Genomic DNA, 24,552 nt, shown 5'->3' with positions numbered 1-24,552 from the left:
CTCTGTGTACTTTTCAACATTTTGCAAATATATAGGGTAAACCAATATATTTCTTGAAACACACTCACTTTTACTTGCCTGTTTGGTTACCATTTTTCATTTAATTAACTCAATTTTTTAAAAATCCAAAAAGACTTTTGCATTTAATACTGCTCACTTTACACTGCAGAACAACACATATCTCTTTCTTTTTGATTTATGAATTAAAATCCTTTTGACTTCTGAATTAAATGAATTATACCTGAAGCATTGCCAAAAGTGTGGTCAAAATTGGGTCCAGTAAAAGGAGGAAAGGTGCTTCCCTGAATTCTTTCCCATTCATTATCATCATTTAGATCCTGGACCCAGAAACAAAAGCCATCCTCAAAGTTACAATTAATTTTCTCATAATCTGTGAATGAAAAAAAGGAAGAATAAAAAACAAATTTAGTCCACAATGTGAGTAGTTGTATTAGATTGTATTGAAAATAATCTAACCTTATATAGCTTATACTTCAGTGGTATGCACAAAATCATTTTTTTGTTAATCTTAACTCTGTTGCATTCTATTTAGTTTTTTTAAAACAGCTTTTTATTGCCAAGTGTGTTAAATTAATACATTTCCTATACTCTGTCAGGGTATTAGCAAATATAAGTTTCTTGTTTTTTAAGTTTTACATTTTATCTCCATTGGTTCACCCACAAAAACTTTGTTCCATATTTTTCTCTCTCCTGTTACTAAATTTAATAGCTTGATCCAAATTAAGTTTATGTAGAATTTTCTCTGAAATAGTTTTATGCTAGTATTTTGTAACTTGCAATGCTTGCAGCAAATAAAATTTTAATTTGATTTTACAGTGATTTATAAGTTTTCTCAAATTGGTTATTTGATTCCTTTGAAAAATGTAAACCATTTTCCAATTTCTCATTTCTTTTTGAGTTCTAAGAAGAGAAAGATGCACATACAAGATACTCATTATAAAACTTACATCATGAAAATTTTAGATTCTGCTACCTTTAAAATTCCATTATAACATTAAAGCATCTAAAAATTAAAAAGCTGAAAATAAATAATACTTACTATTAAGCTCACTGCTGTTAAATGCAGTATATGTTACATTAAAGCCAACATAATCACTTTCATCAGATTCTATAAGAAAAGTGGCAGTAACTTGGTTGGAAAAAATTCTTATTGTGCCAGGATTAGTTTCCCAAATAGAAGCTGCAAAATAAAATAAACAACTGTTATATGTATATATCTATCTGTTCATCTATCTATCCATCCATCAGTCCATCTACTGAACTATCAGTTTATCAGTTTATCTATCCAAATATCTATCTGATACCACCGAGTTAACTAAAAGCATTAGTCTTACCTTTATTTTAACTGAAATATCTCTTCTCTCAAACATTAGAAAGCCTCAAATTATTTTACATATTTATGGTTTGATAAAAAAGGTATTTTAAATTTTTAATTGTTAGATTTATACACTATATATACATAGAAAAGATGCATTCATTTACTGACAAAGTTAGTCTAAGAAACACCAGTTAAGCAGTTTTAAAAATTAAAGTCAACTTAGCTTCATCAGGTATTTACTGTGTCACACTCACAAGGGCTTAATCTGGGTAAAATAATAGAAACAAAAGAGTATTCTTTGGTTCTTTATACTTGTAACTATAAGATCTCAAAATAATACCAGGTGACTTAAGATTGTTTCTACAGCATTTTATATTGATTGTAGCATTTGTCTGTCTTGAGTATAAACTACTTAGGGGATTTATTTTTCATTTTTGATTGTCAAGAGTTAGTATGGTACTTGGTTATTAAAAGTTTTCATATTATGCTTTACAAAATCATTGTTCTATAAAATTTGCTTTTATGAAAATGTACATCACATACATTTTCAAAGGGGGTGATCTTGCCTCTAGGGGGGTGAAAATTGGTTCTGAGGGAGAAAAACAGTTTTTATTTTCAATTGAGTAAAGCTCAGATATACCCACAGTCCATGAACAGATCCACAGAATATAGTATATATGAAATATTAGACTTTCACGAGGGGTAGTTAGAAAAAAACAAGGCCTGAAATGGTTTCTTAGTGGAGGTGATAATAAAAAAAAGTGTTAACAAACAATCCATCCATTAGCATAAATAACAGTGAGTTATTTAACATTGAGTTCTGAAAAGAGACACTTTTATGAATGATTAGATATCCTGTGATTATGTAGTAATTAGGAAACAATGTGATACATACAATGTAATTTCAATATAATCTAATAGAAAGGACCTCATGAACAAGCATTGATTCACATCTTAATGTTTTTCCCCAAAATGTGTGCCATGAATTCAATGCTTTTTCATGAAGAACTATTATTTAGACTGTCATCATGGCAGCATGCACACCTTTGTAAGTTAAATACTTCTCATATTGAAAACCTTTGGAGTTCATAAGTGTTAGTCACTTAAGAGATGTGAACATTCTAGAAACTTTAAACCTATCTGCCTCCTTTTTGCTTTTTATTCCATGGCAATGGAATTCTCTTGGACAATGGCTTCTGGTTGGCTTTGAATGTGGCTGGTGGTTCAACCACACCCTTAGTGTGTTGGATTTCATAGTGTGTTGGATTCTCATGATATCTAACAGAATTGTGCTAGTCTAAAAAGTCCAGGAGCTTACCTTGAGTTCCATTAACCTGCTTCAGAGATACATGCAAACCTCCTAAAATGGTGTAGAATATGTGTCTGTAGAGATTTTATAAAACTTTCATCAGATAGTCTTAAAGTCTCCTTGTCTAATAAGAGTCCCAGGACTACAGATCCAGTGAAAGCCATGTATCTTACAAATCCAGGGAGTAGTGGAGGGTAGTGGTTAAGAGCAGGGGCTCCAGCATCAGTATTTGATTGAGTCTTGGTTCCATGTCTTACTAGACTTGTCTGTGCCTTTCTTCTGTAGTGTAACAACTTTTTCCCATGAAGATTTGTGATAAGGGGTAAAAGTAATTCTCATGTAAGACAGTGACTGGTATACACTAAATGCTCAGTAAATTCTATCTTTTGCTTCTCCATCTCACCAACTAGGTTGTAAACCTTGAAAAGGGTGAGATTATGACTTAATGCTTTCTGTGCCTCTGTCATTGTATCAAAGCATAGGAGATTTTTAATCAATATTTGAGGGCATATATCAAGATGTGAGTAAACAGTAATAGAATTTGCCTACATAAAAGAGACAGGGTTTGTGTTGAAAGAATAAAAACAATTACCTAATATCTTTTAAAGGATGCCTTTTTTCCTAGTATATCATAACTGATAAAATAAATTTTTAGACATTCCTTAAGAAAATCCAACATCTTCTATTAAAAATACAAAACTTTTATGGATGTTAATTTGCATAGACTGATCAAGCAGTCACTCTTAAATATGAATTAACTCATCATTTGTCTACTAACAGCAAAGGCTCTGGTGAATAGGTTTTGTGAAAGAAGAGAGAAATATGATACAGATGTGGGGAATTTGGAAAGAGGGCAATGGACAGGGAAGACCAACTTTCTACAGAATATGATTCAACAGACCTAGTTCAAACTACTTATATTATCCAATTTATAAGAGTGAAAATGCGGCGACTAGAGTACCATCTTTATTATAAAAGAATTTCTAATATATTCAACACATCTTAGTGAGTGCCCACTAAGAATTTGGTCTGGGGTCAAGTGCTGATGACATAGAAAAGAAATAACCAGTTTCCTCTATTAGAATAATTTGTATTGGTGAGTTATTAAATAACCATAAAATTATTATATAAGGGGAAAACGCTATGGGGGTACTGAAGAAGGAATCTTTAATTTTGCCAGGCACTATGATTGGGGAATCTTTGATAATTTCTGGAAGGGATGACTTAAGCAAACCTAGTGCTTGCTAAAATAAATTTTTCCACATAATGTACCCCTGTCAACAGAAGTGAGTTAATGGGTACTTCTGAGTATACATAAAAGTGTCCTAATAAAAGCATAAAATGTATTAAAAATGCTTTACTTTGAATAATATTTGCCTCTATTGTTTAATTCCATATATGCAGTGTTATTATTTTTGTTGTAGGATAAGTTGACAATTCAGGAATATACACTATGTTTATTACATAGCTTTGGCTATAGCTATTCACACTTCTGTGTGCCTCAGGATAAGCATGGCCTTATACAATGTATTAGAAATATATTGTCAGCAGTCCTGGGAGGCTGAGGCAGGAGAATGGCGTAAACCCGGGGGGCGGAGCTTGCAGTGAGCTGAGATCCGGCCACTGCACTCCAGCCCGGGCGACAGAGCCAGACTTCGTCTCAAAAAAAAAAAAAAAAAAAAAGAAATATATTGTCAGCAGTCCTGTGGGAATGGAATACCAGCTAAGCACTTGAGATACAAAGAATGGCGTAACAACTACGCACTCAGAAACACAATTCCTGGGCTAAGCATTTTGAAACTGTCTTCAGTGTGCTAACCCAGGCATTTTTGTTGTCTTTCTTTGAAGATGCATAAAAACATTTATAGATTTTTCTGAACACTAAATTAAGTAAGCTCACTCACCATCTTCTACTCCTTTCACATGAAGTATTAATAATTATTATAACCATTGAATTTAATATTATACCTTCATCATTGCAACTTAAAGAAAACACTTTTGAAATAACTTTCCCAGCACTCCATTTTGATTTACTTCAATTTTCAAGATTATTTGAAGATTGCACTATCACTTTATGCATGTCTATATTTCCCTGACACTTTTTAGCAGTTAAAGAACTTTTGCATCGCAACTGTAGGTTAAAATGATGGAAAAAATGCCTTTAGGGTTTGTTTATGCTGATTTGTCCCTAATCAGGTATATAACTATTTTACGAAGATAATTTCTTATATTGTCTCTATATAATCCCACTTACCCTAAGTAAAAAATTTATATATTTCCAATAGTGTACAAATAATAACAGCATTTGAGATTATATATTTTGAATTGGAATTTAATGAAAGCAAACCTTGTAAGCACAATTCACATAAAGAAATTGCTAAAACACTTAGGGAAAGATGAGCTTGTGACTTGAGAATGAAAGTATCAGCATTATTTCCATACAAATTAACTTTACAGTTATGGGAAATACTGTTTGTCTCCATTGATTATATACTATAATACCATATGATAGAAATATATCCCAGTTGGTGTAAATTCAGATAAACCTTGAGTTTTTGCAATACACCAGACTTTGTGCTAGGTACCAATGGTAAGGTATTATTAGTTTTCTTCGAAAAAGTTAGAATTTTTAATTTGAAAATTTAACACCCAATACACTTTCTCACATTTTCGGATTATAATTAAAATATTTAATTTTCAAAACTTTAAAATAAATTATTCTTCTGAATACCTTAAAATTAAGCAACTACCTGTTATAATGTAACTACACATTCATAGATATTTTCTGCTTGGATATTCAGTTTCTCATTACATTCTTATGGCAATTAATTGCCCATTAGTCACATCACTATGGCTAAATGTTTTAAAATTTATTCACAAATTGCTGATACCCTAATCGTGTGAAAATATTTAGACAAACCATGGTATTTGAAGAGCTAAGAAACATGAGAATATCTTATGCCTACCACTTATTCAGCCCCCAACCTCTGCAAATTTAGATTTTAACTTCTGTATAGTAGGGATGATAATAGCACCTACATAATTGGTTTGGAAGAGCATTTATTGAGTCAACTCAAAGTGCTGACAACACTCCTTTACACAGTGTAAGTGAAAATATATGGTAAAGTTTATTAATGCCACATTAGTCTTTGGAAATGTTTATATGAAGTAGCCTATTTGTCCACCTATGTGAATATTTATGTTGGTAATAATTTTAAAAAACTGCATTTGTCCGATATAGAAATAGATTATGAAATGGTTGGCCCATTCTTTTTAAGAGCAAATGTGATTTACCATGAGTTCATATGTTTTACATAAACTCATTATGATATGTGTACTTGGGCTGTTAAAGCACAAAGAATAATTGTATTATGTTTCAAGTCGGAGAGTTTGGGATTTGATTTCTGCCTCCAACACTGTGGACTTATGGTAATTTAATATATTAGACCTCATTTTACTCTTCTGTAAAACATATTTTGCAGGTTTCTTGAAAATGTTAAATAAGAAAATGCACATTGATTATTCAGTAGAATATCACACGTCAACACCTAATAAAAATGAGATATTATTAGCATATGCTTATATATTTCTCAAATCATTAAATCTGTAAAAAATTATTCAGTAGGATTCACTTTTCATTGCCCACAAATACAATTTGAGAGGCGAGGTTCTTAACACAAAGTTATTGTGTAAAATTTAATCACACATGTCACCAACCTTATCTTAGCTCGACACTTAACTATTTCTCCAACAGGCGAGGAAAACTAGTTATTCCCTCGGCTTCATTTCCGCATTCTCTACCTCATCCTCACTGATTTCCTCCTGGAATTTTGCCCCTAATTTCACTGGTTACTGTGAATAGGTCTGTGCATTTTGGGGACAGGGAGAACAAAGGGGCATGAACAGATGTATATTACTAGGGCATTCCCTGCCCTCTTTTCAGCTTCCAGCCCCATCCATGTGTAACGATAAATGGTTGTATAGTCACAACACCATCCATCCACATCTATCATTTACTTAGCCTACCTTCTTGGCTAGACAATGTTTTAGCCACTTTATTAGTATTAGCCTGCAGGGGAACGAGGAGCAGGATGAACATAAAAAATAACAGAACCTTTGTGGGTTTATAACCTATGCAATGCAGAGAAAACAGAATAATAATTTTCAGAGACTGAATTTGGTTAATAGGGACTAACATTTAAACAATGTATGGTAACCAAATTGATAATTATAACCATTTGACAAGTTTCACATAATTTTTAAGATATCAATTAGAAGAGGATGATGTTAAAACGTAACTGTTTTATTATGAAGACATGTAGAGCACTAATTTTCTAATTTTTATAATGAGAAGCAATTTTTTTTTTAGTTTTATAAGTTTCAAGTCCATATTCACTTCAAAATCAAAGGGAAAACATACCACTCCAAAAATTTACCCACATATTTTCATTTTCATAAGTAATTGTATATTTGCTTCAACTTACCTCTTAAAATCTTGCTTGATCCTACACCTTCATAAATATTTAATGTATCTGTATAATATATATTAAAATGATCGAAGCTCAGTTTAATAGAAAGTCCTTGGTTTACACTAAATTAAAAGCAAAAAATAGATTACCACATTTTTAACAGTTGTCATATTTCTTAATGCATTCTAGAAGTTGTATGTGTTTTCTTGTGGTGAACACCACGTAATACGATATCTACCCTCTTAAATTTTTAAGTGTACAGTGCAGTATTGCCAATTATGAACACAATGATGTACAGCAGATCTCGAGAATTCTTTAACTTGCAGGACTGAAACTCTGTATCAGTGAATGACAACTCCCCCATTGCTTAGTCCTCCCAGTCCTTGGCAACCACCATTCTCCTCTCATTTCCATGAGTTTAACTACTTTCTATGCTTCAAGTAAATGAATTCATGCAGTATTTATCTCTCTGTGACTGCTTATTTCACTTAGTACAATGTTCTCAAGGTTCTTCTATGTTGTATCATATACAAAATTTCCTTCTTTATGACTAATATTCATATATATATCACATTTCCTTTGTTCAATCATCAGATGATAGGCATTCAGGTTCTTTTTACCTTTGGGTTATTGTAACTAATGCTGAAATGAACATGGGAGTGCAGATATTTCATTGAGATAAATATTCAGAATTGGGAATGCTGGATCATATGTGAATTCTATTTTTCATTTTTTTAGGAACCCGCACACTGTTCTCCATAGCAGCTGCACCATTTCAGGTCTTCTCAGTGTCATTTGTGGAAAAGACTATCCTTTTCCCTTTATGTTGTCTTAGCACCCTCGTGGAAGATCATTTGATCATATATGTGAGCCTTTATTGTGGGCTTTCTATTCTTTCTGTCTACGTGTTTGTCTTTTTGCCAGTACGTTACAGTTTTGATTACTACAGCTTTGTAATACATTTTGAAATCAGGAAGTGTGAGACCCCAGGTTTGTTATCTTTTCAAGTTTGTTTTGGCTATTCAGGTTTTGTAGTGATTCCATATACATTTTTGGATTTTATTTTTCTATTTCTGTAAAAACTGCCATCAGTATTTTATAGGGTTTGCATTCAATCTGTACATCACTTTGGGTAGTATGAACATTTTAATTACGTTAAAATTTCCAATTCATGTATATTGCTCACACCATCAAGGTGACAGCTTGATTGTATGACAGTTAAATTGTTATTTACATACTTAAATGTCTTTCCTAACAATTTATATGACTCAAGGACAGGGATTAATTCATTCATTCCTATATTATCTAATACTTTGTAGAAACTAGTGCATGCTATTGATATAAAAAATATTGTATCTAGCTGCCGGTATAAGAGCATAGAAGGAAAAGTGTGACAGGTTCATCAGAAAATTTAAATTTGACATTTAAACTATTTTCATTTTCAGATAATAGTTTCAGAGAGAGGAGACTTAGTGAAACCTCTACTTACAACTCCACTGTCTTATTAAAGTGTTATAATCAGAAATGTAAGTAACTCCTCCAAGTGCTTTGTAAGTACCAAGTTTCTTTGAACTCCTTGGAAGAGAGATGGCTGAAAGAAAGAAAAGTGTGTATGGGTGAAAATATCTAAGCCTCCTTTGGCATGAGGTTGGCTAGATCATCTGCAAATGGACCCAGGAAAGGATTAAAAGGGCTGGTAATACTTAAGAGATTTAGTTTCCAAGGGCAAGCAGGAGCCCTGAGAAGTGACCTGGCCTCTGACTCTGGCCCTAGAGGATACTGAGTGAGAAAGGCCTACAGGCAGGGACATGGCAAGACTGGTTTTTAGGTTCACCACCAGTAGTAATGTGGCCAATAAGGCAATCAAGGACATTCTTCACAGAGTTTAGCAAATATTTGAAAATCTAGAAGTCATTGTTGAGAACTGTCCATTTGTGGCAAGACCTCAGGTTGATCAAACACCATACTATAATTACGGCCAGTGGGCTGGACTTCAGGGTTGAAGTTTAGTCTTCAAGTAGTGGGGATGGTGTTAGTGAAATGGCAGCTACTATCAGGGCAGCATTAAAAGACAACTAAGCAGAAACTCAGATTTCTGAACCTGACCTGTGTTTGCTGCAAGGGAGATAAAGTTAGAATGGTGGTGGGTTATTAAAAAAAACAACCAAAAAAACCCAAACCACAAACATATGGACTTCAGCCCTGAGTATCAGATTGAGCAGTCCCGGAGTGTATTCTGGAATGTGTATTTTGAGAAGCTCCAAGGGCGATTATGATGAGTGCTTAGGTTTGAGGGCCCTTGAAGCGTGTTAGGTAAATGCAGGAGATGTTATACTCATGGCTACTATAAGACATGTCTGGTAACCACAGGCAGAGGTGAGGGGATCAAGATGAGGGAGCAGAAGATCATCCCAGCTTAGACAGAGAAGGAAAGTAAAGCTCAGTTTGAAGCTGTTTAAATTCTGCCTCTGTTAAGTCAGTTTAAAGACCGAGGGAGTGAGCCTGCTGGTGAGACCTTTAGGGAATCTGGAGTCAAGCTGGAAAAGACAGAGATGGAAGAAATAAGCAGCCATTTCATACTGTTTGGCAAGAACCTGAGGCTCCGACTTTTAACTTTCTTTAATCAGCTATTATATTGATTGCCGTAGTTTTCTAGTGAGTCATCACAATGATTAAAATAACACTATAGGTCAGACCAGTAAACCATAATCCCATCTAGCTATTAATACAAATGAATTAATTAGAATATAATTTTTCATAGTGAATTCAATGGAGCACTTATTCTGCATGCTCTGTTGGGGAAATATTCAGCATTTTAATAAGCAAGTTTTCATTGGAGACTTACATTGCATGTTAACATATTTAAAGCTATAAGAAGTCCTACTTTTAAGAGTTTAAATAAGTTTATTTCAAGATCTCTTATATTTATGTGAGTACAAATTCTTTTTTCCTTGGAATATCCGGAAGGAACTTAAGGTGTTCCTTGTCTATGAAAATGCTTAGGTAAACATTAAGATAGATCAGCTATCAGCAGCCTGATTATTTTGATTATCATCATGATTGGTTAATTGAATTAAGAATATGGAGGTGAAATATATATTGACTGATCCAAATGTCATTCGAGATATAGCAAGAAAGACATACATAGAGGCTGTTCCCTGCTCTTAATCTGCTGTAACTGAATCACACCTTTAGAGATCTCCACAAAGTCAGTGGTGAAATAAGAAAGGATATATTTTATAGACAAATGCAGGTGATGTGAAATTCTACTTCTTATGATACACGCCCTACATGTGTGTTGTTTGCCTGGCAGCACGTGATCAATGTGCACCACAGAAAAATAAACTTGCTTCAGAACCCAATGAGATGACCCCATTTATTAGACAGTATTGTTCATAGGACAGAATGCCTTTGTAAAAGGTTAAAAATGACAGTATAATCTTTGGTACAATTTTTCAGTTGGGAGGTTTTTGCTTCATACTTAATGAAAACAATAATTCTTTAAAAAAGTACTGAAAACAATAAGACGTTGCATCAGAAAAACACTTTATGACTTAAGAACAGAAAACATAAGATCTTGTATTACCGTATGATCCACTGGCAGACAACACTTGATTCAGAAGGTTTTGGATAATGAGTAGCCTGGAAAGACCCAGATGATCCAGTTAACAAAAATCTTCCATCACAAACTGTGGCTGCAAAACGATGCCAATTAATGTTAGACAAAAACAATCTTGGGATTCAAATTGGCTGCAAAACATTTCACAGAATATTCATGGCAGAATCTGTACAAGGCTATTTTATAAAATTGAAATGATAATAAGATTTCATGTTGAAAACCTATTAGCCATTTTTAAATACTAGTACACATCCTATCCTGAAGTATTTTAGAAAAATTCTTTCTTTCTTTGCTTTCTTCTCTTTCTTTCTTTCTCTTTCTGTCTTTCTTTCTCTCTTTCTTTATTTCTTCTTTCTTTTTCTCTCTCCTTCTTTCTGTCTTTCTCTTTCTTTCTTTCTCCTTCCTTCCTTCCTTCCTTCCTTCCTTCCTTCCTTCCTTCCTTCCTTCCTTCCTTCCTTCCTTCCTTCCTTCCTTCCTTCCTTCCTTCCTTCCTTCCTTCCTTCCTTCCTTCCTTCCTTCCTTCCTTCCTTCTCTCTCTCTCTTTCTTTTTTTTATTTGAGATGGAGTTTCGCTCTTGTTGTGTGTGCTGGAATGCAATGGTGCCATCTTGGCTCACTGCAACCTCTGCCTCCCGTGTTCAAGTGATTCTCCTGCCTCAGTCTCAGGAGTAGCTGGGATTACAGGCGCCTGTCACCACGCCCGGCTACTTTTTGTATTTTTAGTAGAGATGGGGTTTCACCATGTTGGCCAGGCTGGTCTCGATCTCCTGACCTCAGGTGATCTGCACTCCCAGGACTCCTAAAGTGTTGGGATTACAGACATGAGCCACTGTGCCATGTTCAAAAGCATTGTCTTTCTTTTTTTTTTTTTTTTTTTTTTTTTTGAGACGGTGTCTCGCTCTGTCGCCCAGGCTGGAGTGCAGTGGCCAGATCTCAGCTCACTGCAAGCTCCGCCTCCCGGGTTTACGCCATTCTCCTGCCTCAGCCTTCCGAGTAGCTGGGACTACAGGCGCCCGCCACCACGCCCGGCTAGTTTTTTGTATTTTTTAGTAGAGACGGGGTTTCACCATGGTCAGGAGAGCATTGTCTTTCTAAACACACTTCCCTAAGCTGCACTTTAAGTGTATTCTTCCATATTTGCAAGGAAATAAATATATCTGAATTGCAACCTGCCAGTTTAGACAAATAACTAGTCATTTTTTTCGTCTTATTTTTAGAATTAAATTGGAGCTAGGTGAATTTCAAATATATGAACAAAGTGCTATGTTTTCTTGAAAAAGATTAGAATAAGGCCAGGAAAATGATAGTACTAATGGCCTGTATAGAATTCCATCCAACAAATCTGTTTTAGTCCATCTTTTAAAGTTCATTACTCTTGCTCCTTTGGGCGATCACTAGCTCAATATTTTCAATATTTTCATTCAATATTCCTGATTAAGACTTTTGCTTTCCATAATTACTCATTTTCCTCTTTTAGTTTTCCTAGATTTATTTCATGAACCCCTCCTTAATGTCATGTATTATTAGTTGCCTTTAATTTATATCTGAATAGATTACAACTAGATTAAAAACTTCTTGAAGGCATGAACCAGGAGCCATAACTTACAGATTTTTGTTTTTTTCATACACTTGCTATATATAGTATATGTAAAAATCCACCTTGATTTTCACAATTTTTAGTCTTTCTTACATTATTTTCCTTCTAGCTAGTTACTTGGTTATGTTGACACAGTATTCTAAAATTATGACCCCTGCAATGTGCTCTTTTTCTCTGCGTAGATTAAAAATTCTTCATATGGAGAAACATTGACGGAGGATAGAAAAATCAAAGAAATACGTCAAAATTAATTTGCCATTTTTGGAATCTGAGTGTTTAGAATAAGCTAATTCTAAACTGAGCTATGAAAAAGCTCATTGTAAATTATAAAGTGATTCTATCAAATTACATAATACAAGCTATTTTATGACAAAATATTTTATGTACATAAAAATAAATACATTAAAAACTGGCAAATAGAAATCTTGATAAAAATTTTATGTGTTTATTGGGTTTTTGCTATTTTTTGGCATATATATATTTTGAAGTGCATAAAAATTTACTTCGGTAACTTAAGTTTATTATTCAAAGTCTGCTTAAAAACAATGGCCTAAGAATTAATTGCATTAGCTTATGATTTGGCAACCTGATTCCCAGAAGAAAAAAAGAAAGAAGATAAGAAAAGAAAAAAAGTCAAGGAGCAAGGATTAAATTCTGAACAATCCAGCACAGACCACAGGAAAGAAGGAAAAATAGTGGTTTGTTAACTGAATTGCCTTATGCATAATAATCGCTGCAACAAACAAAGAAAATTAAGGCTCATTTGTCATGAGTTGAAGATAAATAGTAAAATATGTGACTTTTTAATGACTTGCTAAATAATTTTCTAGTTGTTAGAGCAAATCTCTTTTCTCACCCTCAACTCTGTTTTTCACTGTAAACCATGCCAAACAAGTAGGGCAATTAATGCCTTAGATTCAAAGACCATAAAAATGAAAATGGTATTGCTTGCGTTTTATGTGATATATAAAGCTTTTAAATTACAGTTTGTCGAGAAATATTGTGGACTCAAAGATTGTAGGCAGTGTAGTAAAGTCTACTGCTATTGGGAAGTTTATATTTGAGTTGCAGTACTTAGGAAGCAATGAGGTAGGGAGCTCAGTCCTATCAGTGCATGAGGTAGGGCGCTCAATCCTGTCAGTGCTAAAATATAACTGCCAACATTTACGGAGGGTTAACTATGTGCCAGTCATTTTCCAAAGTTATTATATATGTATGAATGTAATTTTATAACAACTCTATGAAGTTATGGGGGAAACTGAGACATATATGGATTAAGTAACTACCATAAGGCCTCCTAGCTTACAAGCAACAGTTGAAAGCCAGGCAATCTTTTTCTAGAGCATACTGTGGTATATTGCCTAATATCACAATATGTATGTGCATCTATCACTATCGCAATGATATCACCCATTCTTTGAACTGAAAAGCAGGGGGGAAAGCATAAATAAAAGAAGAAACAGAAAACTTTTTAAAGGTTTCCATCTTTTTCAATGTTCTTAAAGTTAGAATATAGATCACATTTGCAATAATATTCCAGAACAAATGGGGACGCAAAAGAGACAGAGAGAGAGAGAGAGAGAGAGAAAGGGAACAAAACAAGATCCCTTTAAGAATTCGTAAAACCCATTTGTAAAGTTGTTAAAATTTTAGTCATTGTTCCAATCACTACGCATTTTTTTGGGAAAGGTATCAACAGCTTTGTGCTGCACAATGTGATTCATGATTTCCAGAAAGCTGAGTTATGTCTCTAGTTTCAAAGACGGTTCTACGTTTGACGAACCCTGTTTCAGTTCTTTCCTCAGCACATGACTAAACTACACTTCCCCAAATCCCTTGCAGTCAGATAAGGTCATGTGACTGAGTTGGCCAATGAACGATTGTAAAAGTCGCTGTGTCTATTTCCAAATATGGTTTCTGAACATATCTGTAACATTCTTCCTTTGTCAGTCAGCTGGTTATAAAGGATCCAGTAGAGGACTCTGGGGGCAGAGAGAGTGGCAAGTAAGGAGCAGGCATCCTGAATGCCTAGAGCACAGCCGTTCGCCATTTTTCTTGCACTGTGATATAGGTGATAAATAAACTGTTATTGTCGTAAATTGTTAAGATTGTTTGTCATAGTATTTAGCATGCCCTAAAGAATATGATCAATTTTCCTGTGCAGTATTCTGTCACGTTACTAAGTTTTAGTGGGAATGGATACTCCACAGGTCAAATTCTGCTCTAATGAGGCTCTAGTCAATTCCTGCATTCAAGCAAATATAGAGAATATTCCTAAACGTGTTTAAAATAAAATTAAAGTAGTATTGAATTATTTCTAATAGCAACACTCAGAATGCCAAAATGTTATCATTTCAAGATAGAGGCTTGTGTAAGGCACTTTCTTATACTTTTTTTTCATTTAATTTCAGGATGTTTCTGGAGAACCTAATAGTACAAATGACCATGAATGAAGCAGGATAGGTTTTCAGGAAAAAATATATGACCCAGTGGTGGATGAGTAGGATGGCTGGGTGCTTAGGATTGTGACTTTTTAGACTGTGCAGTGCTTTCTAGTGCAGCATCAGAAAAAAAAAATCTAAGTAGAAGATAAATGAGCCTGTCAAATAGTAGCAGACATTCTACTGCATTATCAGAAATGTTACCTGTAATGGGATGGAATTCATAAGGGTATGCACTTAGGACCAATGAAGAGCTCCCTCTGCTGGCTGAATATTCACTAATTGTGTCTGCTCATGGCATTGAAATCTCCAGGATATGTAAATCAAACATGATCTATGCTTAGCCACCAAGCTCTATTATGGATACACACGTGAGGCATGCAAACTATGAGAACACTCGCCAACTTCCAAAGAGTTAAGCATTGGCTTAAAGGCTGTGAATCAGCATCTTTCCTTTTCATAGGTCAGCTAAAAAGTGAACTTTCCTGCTGATGTAATTCTAATCAGAAGACAAAAACAATTTAAAGAAATCTTGTTTCAGCTATAGTCAGCTGTAAGTGTGCAAACCTAAATAACTAAAGACTAAAAGAGGAAGTTGCATGAGGAAGACAACGTTAATATGACTCTATTTATAACACAAACCAGAATTAGAGCTCCCAGTTGGAGCATAAAAGTAAATAAATCAATGAGAGAGAGAGAGAGAGAGTAAAGGTCAACTTCATATTGGAAAAATTATCTTAAATTAATTTTATAATTTTTTTCCGTGAATACAGATTGATGGACAGTGGCTTTCAGGTGGAAATAATGCTGCTGGAAGTTTGAGCTGGTGCTGAAAGTCATTAGGCTTGTGAGCTCACCATAGTCAATGAATGAAGCAACTTAAAATGAATAAAGCAACTTGTACTTTTAAATTCTCTCTGGATAAAAATAGATTAATTGATTGATTTAAACAATAGTATCCCACAAATAATTCGAGTTTATTTACCAAAATAGACACAACTTACTTTAAACAACAAAAAAAAGAGAATCAACAAAATGGAAAGTGACGGTGTGCACGCTTGAGAGAGTTAGTGACATGAAAGGCTGGTCACTATTAAGGTTCAATAAACAAAAAAATCTTTGTGATACTAAGAAGTAACAAAGCAGTTCGACTATATTTTTAAAACAAACTTAGATAATTACTTCCATTCTAATACTGAGGCTCATCTCCTGAGTTTTGAGTGGCTCAGAAAAATGATTCATAGCATTAAAACTTATTTTAGGACAAATTATCACACTTGCATGATATTCCTGTGGTTTTTTTATATGCACTGATATTAGTTCATCATGAAAATTATGAATACCATGAGCATAATAACAAAATAATAGGTGCATACGTTTTTCAATATTTGATTCATGTATTTTGGTAGTTACGCCTTTTCCTCTATTTAAGGATATTGATCATCATTATATTGGCTTAAAGCTATGTGTTTAAGTTGATGTACACTATTGTTTTTGAAACAGAAATCAACATCACCTTTGTTACCTCATGATGGCACACTTGTATCATATTCTCCCTTAAAAGATTTTGGAAAATGCCTGAAAGCCAGAGCAAAGCAAGAACATTGCTTTCTTCTTCTTTGAGTAACTTAGTTATATAAAACAGATTTAAAAATATTCTGTAGCCTGCACTTTCTTCCAACATGTTCTGAGTGCACCTCAGAGTATGTAGTTAAACTTTAAAGGTCTGAATTTTATCCAAGAACATTTGCATTGGGATTGCTTAGTGGGAGTCTCTGTAGTGGAGCTGCCTTTCGTTGAGTTGGTACTGGGAAACAGACTAACTGCCTGGCTTTTAAAATGTGTACTGAGTGGATAGGTAGCTTTGAAAACTTTCATCGTTATTGGAATACTCGTCTTTAATTACTGTCAAGCAAGATGAGAAAAGTATAACAAATAATAGAAAAGTATAGCAAATAGTAACTACGGTCTGTAACACACTTTGGGCACTAATTGTACTGATAGTTTTAAAACTAATTATAAGCCATACCAAAAAATGTGCAGTTAATACTTTCTGTTAAATAAAACAAAATATCAGTTAGACTTATCCAAAGTCAGCAGTCTCCCCTTATCCACAGGGGATATATTCTAACACCTGCAGTGGATGCCTGAACCATGGATAGTACTGAACCCTATATCTACTATGTTTTTTTTCTTACACATACACACCCACCATAGGAGATTAACAGCAATAATCACTAATAAAATAGAACAATTATAACAATACTCAGAATGATGTGCAACTTTATACTTATACATTGTTTATTTCTGGAATTTTCCATTTACTGTTGTGCCCTGTGGTTGTCAGTAGGTAGTTGAAACTGTGGAAACCACTAATAAGGGAGAACTATTATAGTTCTATGTGGAAATCTTCTTAAATGTGTTGCACACAAAAATAAATTACCTATTTAGATGCTGCTTTCTAGTAAACTTTCCTAAGTGGAATCCAGCTATAACATGAAGAAATAAGCCAAAGAGTAAACATGTAGTTTAAATCAACTAGAGTCATGCTTGGTATATGGTAACTACTACTTAAGTGCCTAATAATAATAATAATAATAGTAAAATAACGTTATTGTCATTAACACTCAAAAAATGCCAAAATATACAAATGAAACACAGAAGTTTTACTTATGAGGCATTAAGTTCTTATTCATATCTTATTTCTATTATTTATAGAACTACAAGAGGCAAATAAAAGCAACAGTCAAAATTTTAATATGGTGCTCATTGAGTTAGGTACTGTTAAAATGTTGAAAGAAAAAGACCGATATGATAGTGAAAAAACATGAAAACCATTAGTAAGAAGTGAGAATGTCTATCGAATAAGTCAAATTAATAATAGTTTGGATTAGCTTAACATAGAGAAGAGATGAAAATTTAGCAACACCCATCCCCACATTTATGACAGACACTGTTAATCACATCTTCCTTTCTGTAGTGATCAAATGGAATTCTGTTTAATTAATTAATAAGTTTAATATTATTTATAAAGTTTAGGAAAATATTAATACAATTATTTTTAGATTTTGTATTATACTATAAAATAGCTATTTAAATAGCTCATTCTTCAGTAGTTTCAGGTATTTGAGATTAGAATGTGTGTGTGTGTGTGTGTGTGTGTGTGTTTGTGTGTCTACAGTGAAGGAGGATAAAACAGAAGGAGAGAGAGTAGTGGGGAGAACTTACCACACATTTTATTGTCTTCATCAGAACCGTCTGGACAGTTTACTTCTCCATCACAAAATAAATCAGCTTTTATACACGTTAGAGTGTCAGCACAAGGACTTGAACCAGGCGGGCACTCTACTGAGACATTTCCTTTAAAAAACAATGGAAATTAATTTCCAATTGATGAGATATGTACAATGTTTAAATATTTAATAGGCCTTTTTGCCACTGGGGTTCTTACTTATAAGTATATTCTTCAACTGCCATAGGAATATTTATTTCATTTGTAAATCAATCATTTGTAAAATTAGAGCATTTTAAATTTTGAAATTTCATGAGGGGCAATTTTGGAAAGCTTATCATCATCTGCAACATCTAGCAGCCACTTCATTTACTCATAAGCTTATTATTTGAAAATATAGTGTCTTAAGTCAAGGTTTCCATTCCGTAGAGTACATTTACCAACCGAAGTCATTTTAAAGTAAGAGAAACACTTAAAATTCCCAGTGCATTGTGACATTGAACAATGAGGAAACCTAATGGCTATTTCTGTTCAGTATCTCTTTGTTCTTGGGGTCAGAGATTCTTAGGGGGTACACGGTAAACACACCCCTGCAGGGTTTCGTGCCATCTTCTGGAGGGGATCCGAACAATGTGCACCTCTCAGCCTGCCTTGTCCTTCACTTGTCCCACTTTCATCAACTTAAGTCTAGAGATGCACCAAGAAACACATTTTACTTCTAGAAATTAACTTGGAAAATTTAAGAGCAATTCCGAAAATAAGACATACTCTTATATGCCTACAAGATACAGACTTTTTAAAAAATTTTAGGCCAATGTGGAAATTTGAATACTTTTGCCTCTGAATATAATAACAATGATGGTGCAAAGTTTTGGAGATCTTTAACTCATCAGCATTTTTGTTTTCTTTTTGGTTAGTGTTCTTAATCTTAAAGCCAGAACTCTACTGCCATCTGCTGGGTTTTAAAAATATGAAAATCTGAAATTTCTCCTTCTGCTCTATAAAATTAATTGGAAAAGTAAAAATGCCCGTGTCAATGAACCTACTAAGTTATTTCTTAACTAAAAACATTTGTACATTTTTGCTGAGTTTACATACAATTAAATTAGACATGTGCAACTGGCTGTAATTAAAATGAATATAAACCAATGGGAAATTCATGGAACACCCAACATCTAAAACTATAGGACAGAGTAAAGATCAAAGCCATTCTCAAATGACAGAGTACTCCCATGTAGGAAAACAATAAATAATAATACAAATATTATTTAATAAACTCAAAGGCATATATTTGTTGATATTTAAGAGCTATTCATCAAAAGTCCTTAACCATTGAGTTGTTAATCCAGAAAAGGCATAATATTTGATAGAATCTCATACGTGCTTTATAAATACATAAACCAAAGAAAGCACTATACTTAAAAATGTCTTATTTTACGAGTAGCTAATAGAATTCCAAGTATTCAACATTTCAAAGACGAATTTGGGATATAGCTACGAACATATATCACTTTGGCTGTCCTAACGCTTCTCATGGGAGCTTCAGTTCCTGATGCATCGCGTCTCTGTTCAATATCTGTTGAACTCTAGATCGGACCCCAAAACCACACCAGCAAGCGATACCTCTTGGACTCGATTGATCTCATGAATAATCATTTATTGACCCCACAAGTATTTATTTTGTACACATTTTTGTCATGGAATTTTAAGAGACGGAGATAAAAAAGAATGAGTAAGTCAGAGCCTCTCTCTTTTTATGAAGCTTGAAGTTCAGTGGGGGAACTTATTTATTTACAAATTATATTTTAAAGAGAGAGATTTAAAAAGTGCTATGGGAGCATCAAAGTTTAAGCAATTAGTTTCCTTCTAAGGCAAGAATTAAAGACATTTTTACAGAAACGGTCATATTTAAATTAGTTTTTGATGTATACCTAGAAATGCACCAGGAGGAGAGAGATATGGAATGTATTTAGTGATGTGTCAGGAGTACATCAATATATGAGAAACAGATGAGTCTCATTAACCTAGGCAGTGGGATGTTTATGGAAGGCATAGCAGGAAGGAGTTTGGTACCAGAGTCTAGCGAACCTTTTCATCTTTGTTAAGTGTTAGAGATATTTTTCAATAGGCGATGGCACTTGAACATTTTACATCTATCTGCAATATGACCAGTCCATGTTTCCTAAAGGCAATTGTTGGACCATGTGAAATATGTGAAACATCACTTGAATAGGACGACTCGAGAAGCTGTTTCAAGGGTCCACATGAAAGATGAGAGCAGAAGTCTCACAATGGCAGAGGAGATGGGCCATGGACTCACTTGCTACTTTACAGGTAAAATTGATGAGCTTCAGTGACCACGTGTGCGATTAGTGAAGGTGGAGAATGGGATGCTAAGTAATTCAGTTGAATTACTGAAGAGACCAGTTGGGTTACTAATGACCATTAGTTGCAGTAGTGATTACGAGATGAACAAATTGTGGGGTTATAAACTGAGTCTAGTTTGAAGTATTTTGAATTTAAGTTGGAATATGAGGTACCCTTAAATTGCACTCTGGCTCTCTCCAGACTGTTTCATAAGCACTCTTCAACTGACTTGGTCCATGAGGAAACAGAAGTTTCCCATATTAAAACTAATATGAAAAATGTGAATGTCATTCTTATACAATGGTAGTGAGTTTTTAAATTTTTGTCAAATTATATTTTTACTGACTCTTCTCTCTCTTTCATTTCCTACATGAATATATATGATTACAATTTCTAACAAAAATCCATTAAAACATTAGCTGTTACACCTAGCCAGATGCCAGTTTAGTTTAAATGGGTTTGCACTCTCAAACTAGAGTTCTTGACTTGAGTATTACTTGGTTTGCATTTCATTGCTTAATTTTTGTTCTAATATTTCTTTTTTTAAAGAAGTCTGTACCAAATTGTGCTTCCCAACAGAAAATTTTTAGGAAAGGAGTTTATCAATTCTAGTTAAAGAAAACAAAGAGAATAATTGGTTTCATTTATTAAAAACTAATCAAATTTCCTTAATACTAGGCATTATTAACTCAGTGGGGAAAGGTGCACTTGTTTTCTGTAATCTATGTGGTATTTTACCTTCAGGACACTAACTTTTGACATATTATGAAAACACACCAGTGAATTATATTGCAGTTCTGCAAATAGAAGGCTTTAATTAATCGTTTGTATTTGTAACATGAAAAATTCAGTATACACTCAGAGAGGATTATTTCAGAGTGATCCAATGCCCAAACAATTTCCAGTGATTTGACACTAGGAGCCTCCTGTGCCTACTGAGAGCAGGTTCTGTGCTAGGCATCGTGGAGAGTAAAAAGACTAAAATCCATTATTTTTTGCCTTCCAAATAATTTGTAAGAGATGTTAACATACACCATGATAAATTGAAACCATAGTTTGGAAATCACAGATTTTTATTGTCCCTACAGTTTGAAAAGGGATAATAGTACTTGGTGGCCAAAACTGGTTAAGACAAATTAAGCCCAAGATCCTGATAGCTTACTCCATAGGAGAAGCAGAATCTTCATCCATGAATGTTTGCCTTTAGAGACCAGTTTTATTTCACTGTGCTATATTGGAAAATAGATATCAACTTACAGAAATTCTCATTTACTGTATAGAACAAATTTAGGTTTTCTTTAAATTTTATTTTAAGCAAGACTGTGGCTTTTCAATCCAAATGAAATTATTGGTAGAAAGATTCTTTAGTAGTCTTGATACCATGTGAGTAGGAATGTCTTAAGTCAGAGGAGAGTGCTTAGTAATAGATAAATGTTGTTTTCTCAAGTGTAAAAAAAGAGCAATTCTTAAAGTCACCATACATTTGGTATCAGATAAAATCTCTGCATCTCAGTCTTAAAGTAATTAAATCGGGGAACATCATTCTACCTTAGGTTGTTTTGGCCCAATTTCATGTTTTTCACTAAATCAACCAATTATTCTTTTTCTTCAGTCCTCAAACTCTTTCACACAGTGGACTGGTAGCAAGATTACATACTTTATGAGACGGAGAAAGACCCTGATAGTGAAACTTTTGTTTTCGGCAGCTATTGCCTACACAGTAAGTAACACAGGACTAGAACAAGCTGTCGTCTAGAAATCCCTCAAACATGGGAGCAATTGCCAAAACACCCGCTCTAGGCACTCTGTAGCGCTCCAGAAATTAATCTGTGTAATGTCACCTCAGTTCCAGTCCTTCGCCGCTAATGTTCTAACTGGGTTAGTAAAACTGACAGGTCATCGGCAACAAAAGCAGTTGAATGATAGAGCATAATCCTCATGAACTTTGTACCATTATCACAAAAAATTGTCTTTGGCAGAATTTATAACAGTACTAATATCAGGTATATGATGCATGCATCTGTTGATTTTTCTCAAACTCTGCCTTCCAGGCATATAAAAATGAGAATAAACTTAAAATCCCTGAAAGTCATATTCATAATAAATTACTGCTTGAAAAATGCAGTTTTCACGTTTAATTGCCTCATTCCCCTCTATAAATACATAGTATCTTGCCATATGAGAGGAATAAACGGCAAGGATGATTGGGCACTACATAATCCATGTAGTACATGGATTCACTTAAAAGAAAAAGAATATGACATTTCACCACCTACTTACCTTATAATAATACTTTGAGAATTGATTAAGGTAATCCAATACAGTCTCTGATAACAGGAAATGTTTAGAAACAAAGTGTTTTTGGAGAAATAAAAGTTCAGATCAAAATGAGCATTACCCAGTATAATAATCTTGTTTTAAATTTAGGGTTTTTTGTGAATCTTTTAAATAAAGTATCCAAATAGTTGTTTTGTTCGATTCTGTTTCATCAAACTCAGAAGGGGGAAGGAGTAGGGATCTAATATTGGTGGTGTTCCTCCTGCTCCTCTGTGGGAGTCACCATACTGACCACGGTACAGTGGGTATCTGTATTATCTCTCTTTCCATTCTCCTGATCATCCTCTAAGAAATGTATTTGAATCTACTTTACAGATAATTTATGAAGTTCAAATAGGCTAGATAGCTTGCCACATACATATACATATTGTTGAAATTAGGTAATGCGTGAATTCACCCATGTCTTTTTAGTGATTGAGAATTTATGTTACATTTTGATCTTTATTTTGACTATCAATTATACAAAATGTGAAAGACAGAGTTAAGTGTACACTGCCCCCCATTTCTGTGTTCACATGTAGAAAAGAAGATTTCTGCTCCACTGACCAGGAGAGAAAAATATGGCTGGCACACGTTCCCATGCTCTCTGACCCCTCATTCATCATTTCCTTCTTTGCTCAGAGGAAATTGGGCAGATGTTTCAGCCAATTCTTTACATTTTTAAGAGGTATGTCTTCAGAATAGTAAAGGAGAAAACCTTCTTTTAAGTCCAGTGCTTTCTTGCTTTATTTAAAACACTATTTCTACCTAATACATTCTACATATTACTATTAGGACATTTTATACAACTAAGAGGGCCCTAACGACTTTGAATTAATCATTTGATGAACCTCTAAACAAATAGAAAAATGGCCTTAATTTGGATACTTGTTACTGACTTTCAAGGTTTTAGGAACGTAGTTTTCAAAATATATTTATCTTACTTATTCAGTTTACTTTGAAAGCAAAAGAATTAGCCATTATCAATCCCAAAAGCATTTGTTCAAAGTGTGTTGGGAGAGGATTTGAGAGGCTGTAAATAATTTTCCACATTAGAGACAGGAATGTGGGCTCAGTGGCAGGCTTTTTTTTTTTTTTGTCAATATGTTGTGCTGCTGTTTGGATATAACCTAACACAACTGCAGACAGGCTTATGCTATCATAATAGATCTTCATGGGTTTTAGAATTGTGACGGCTTGTTTCCTAAAGCATTTTGATTGATTTATGTATTGCTTTGCTTTTCAAATATTACACCAACAATTTTTATGCAAGAATTCTTTATCCTTGCTAAGAATGGCTTTTATAATTTTACAAATGTTTTCCCTCTATGTATACAATATTTATGTAAATTTTAATAGTATAACATGGTAGTGGTATTATTGGGAGCTATATGAAGATCTACAATATTGCCTTTATTTAATTTGCTTAAAGGGATTAGTGACGCACCCAGGACATTTTTATATGAAGATTAAGTCAGGACCAGAGAAGGTATTTTAGTTGATTGACAGTAGCACAGCAGACAATTCTTAGAAATGCAGAGAAATTGGCACACCAAAGATACATACTGAGAGTGGACACAAAGTAGATACTTAAAATTCTTGAATGAATGAATCCAAGGCTACTTTGGTTCTGCTTTGGCCACAAGTACTGTGTTAACAGGAGAAAGCAAGCATGTCTAACTTGTATGCAGAGAGAATAATCAAAGGAAAAAAAATCATAATATCTGATAAAATCTGCTTCCTTAGTTTAAAATCTTTTGATCCTATGGGTGACATTCTTATCACTAGATAATCACAGTTATGTTAATAATAGACAGAGGATAAAAGTGAAATCTGACAACTCAGGCATTAGCCCTAAATATAT

At 33.9% G+C, this 24,552-nt stretch overlaps 1 protein-coding gene across 1 annotated transcript in view; it reads right to left on the bottom strand.

Moving 5' to 3' along the window:
• Nucleotides 1–24,552, bottom strand: part of TMPRSS15 (transmembrane serine protease 15) — a 133,678-nt gene that overhangs the window by 84,529 nt on the left and 24,597 nt on the right. Inside the window, exons 6-10 of the mRNA XM_050782170.1 lie at nucleotides 18,002–18,133; nucleotides 10,704–10,812; nucleotides 7,133–7,239; nucleotides 1,061–1,201; nucleotides 242–391 (exon numbers count right to left, since the gene is read on the bottom strand). Coding sequence (XP_050638127.1) covers nucleotides 242–391; nucleotides 1,061–1,201; nucleotides 7,133–7,239; nucleotides 10,704–10,812; nucleotides 18,002–18,133 — 639 coding nt within the window. The remainder of the gene's footprint in view (nucleotides 1–241; nucleotides 392–1,060; nucleotides 1,202–7,132; nucleotides 7,240–10,703; nucleotides 10,813–18,001; nucleotides 18,134–24,552) is intronic.

Source organism: Macaca thibetana, chromosome 3 (assembly GCF_024542745.1).
Source record: "Macaca thibetana thibetana isolate TM-01 chromosome 3, ASM2454274v1, whole genome shotgun sequence".
In the NCBI taxonomy this organism is placed as follows: domain Eukaryota; kingdom Metazoa; phylum Chordata; class Mammalia; order Primates; family Cercopithecidae; genus Macaca; species Macaca thibetana.
The sequence above is the reverse complement of the archived record's forward strand: the minus strand, read 5'-3'. Positions and strand labels throughout refer to the sequence as shown.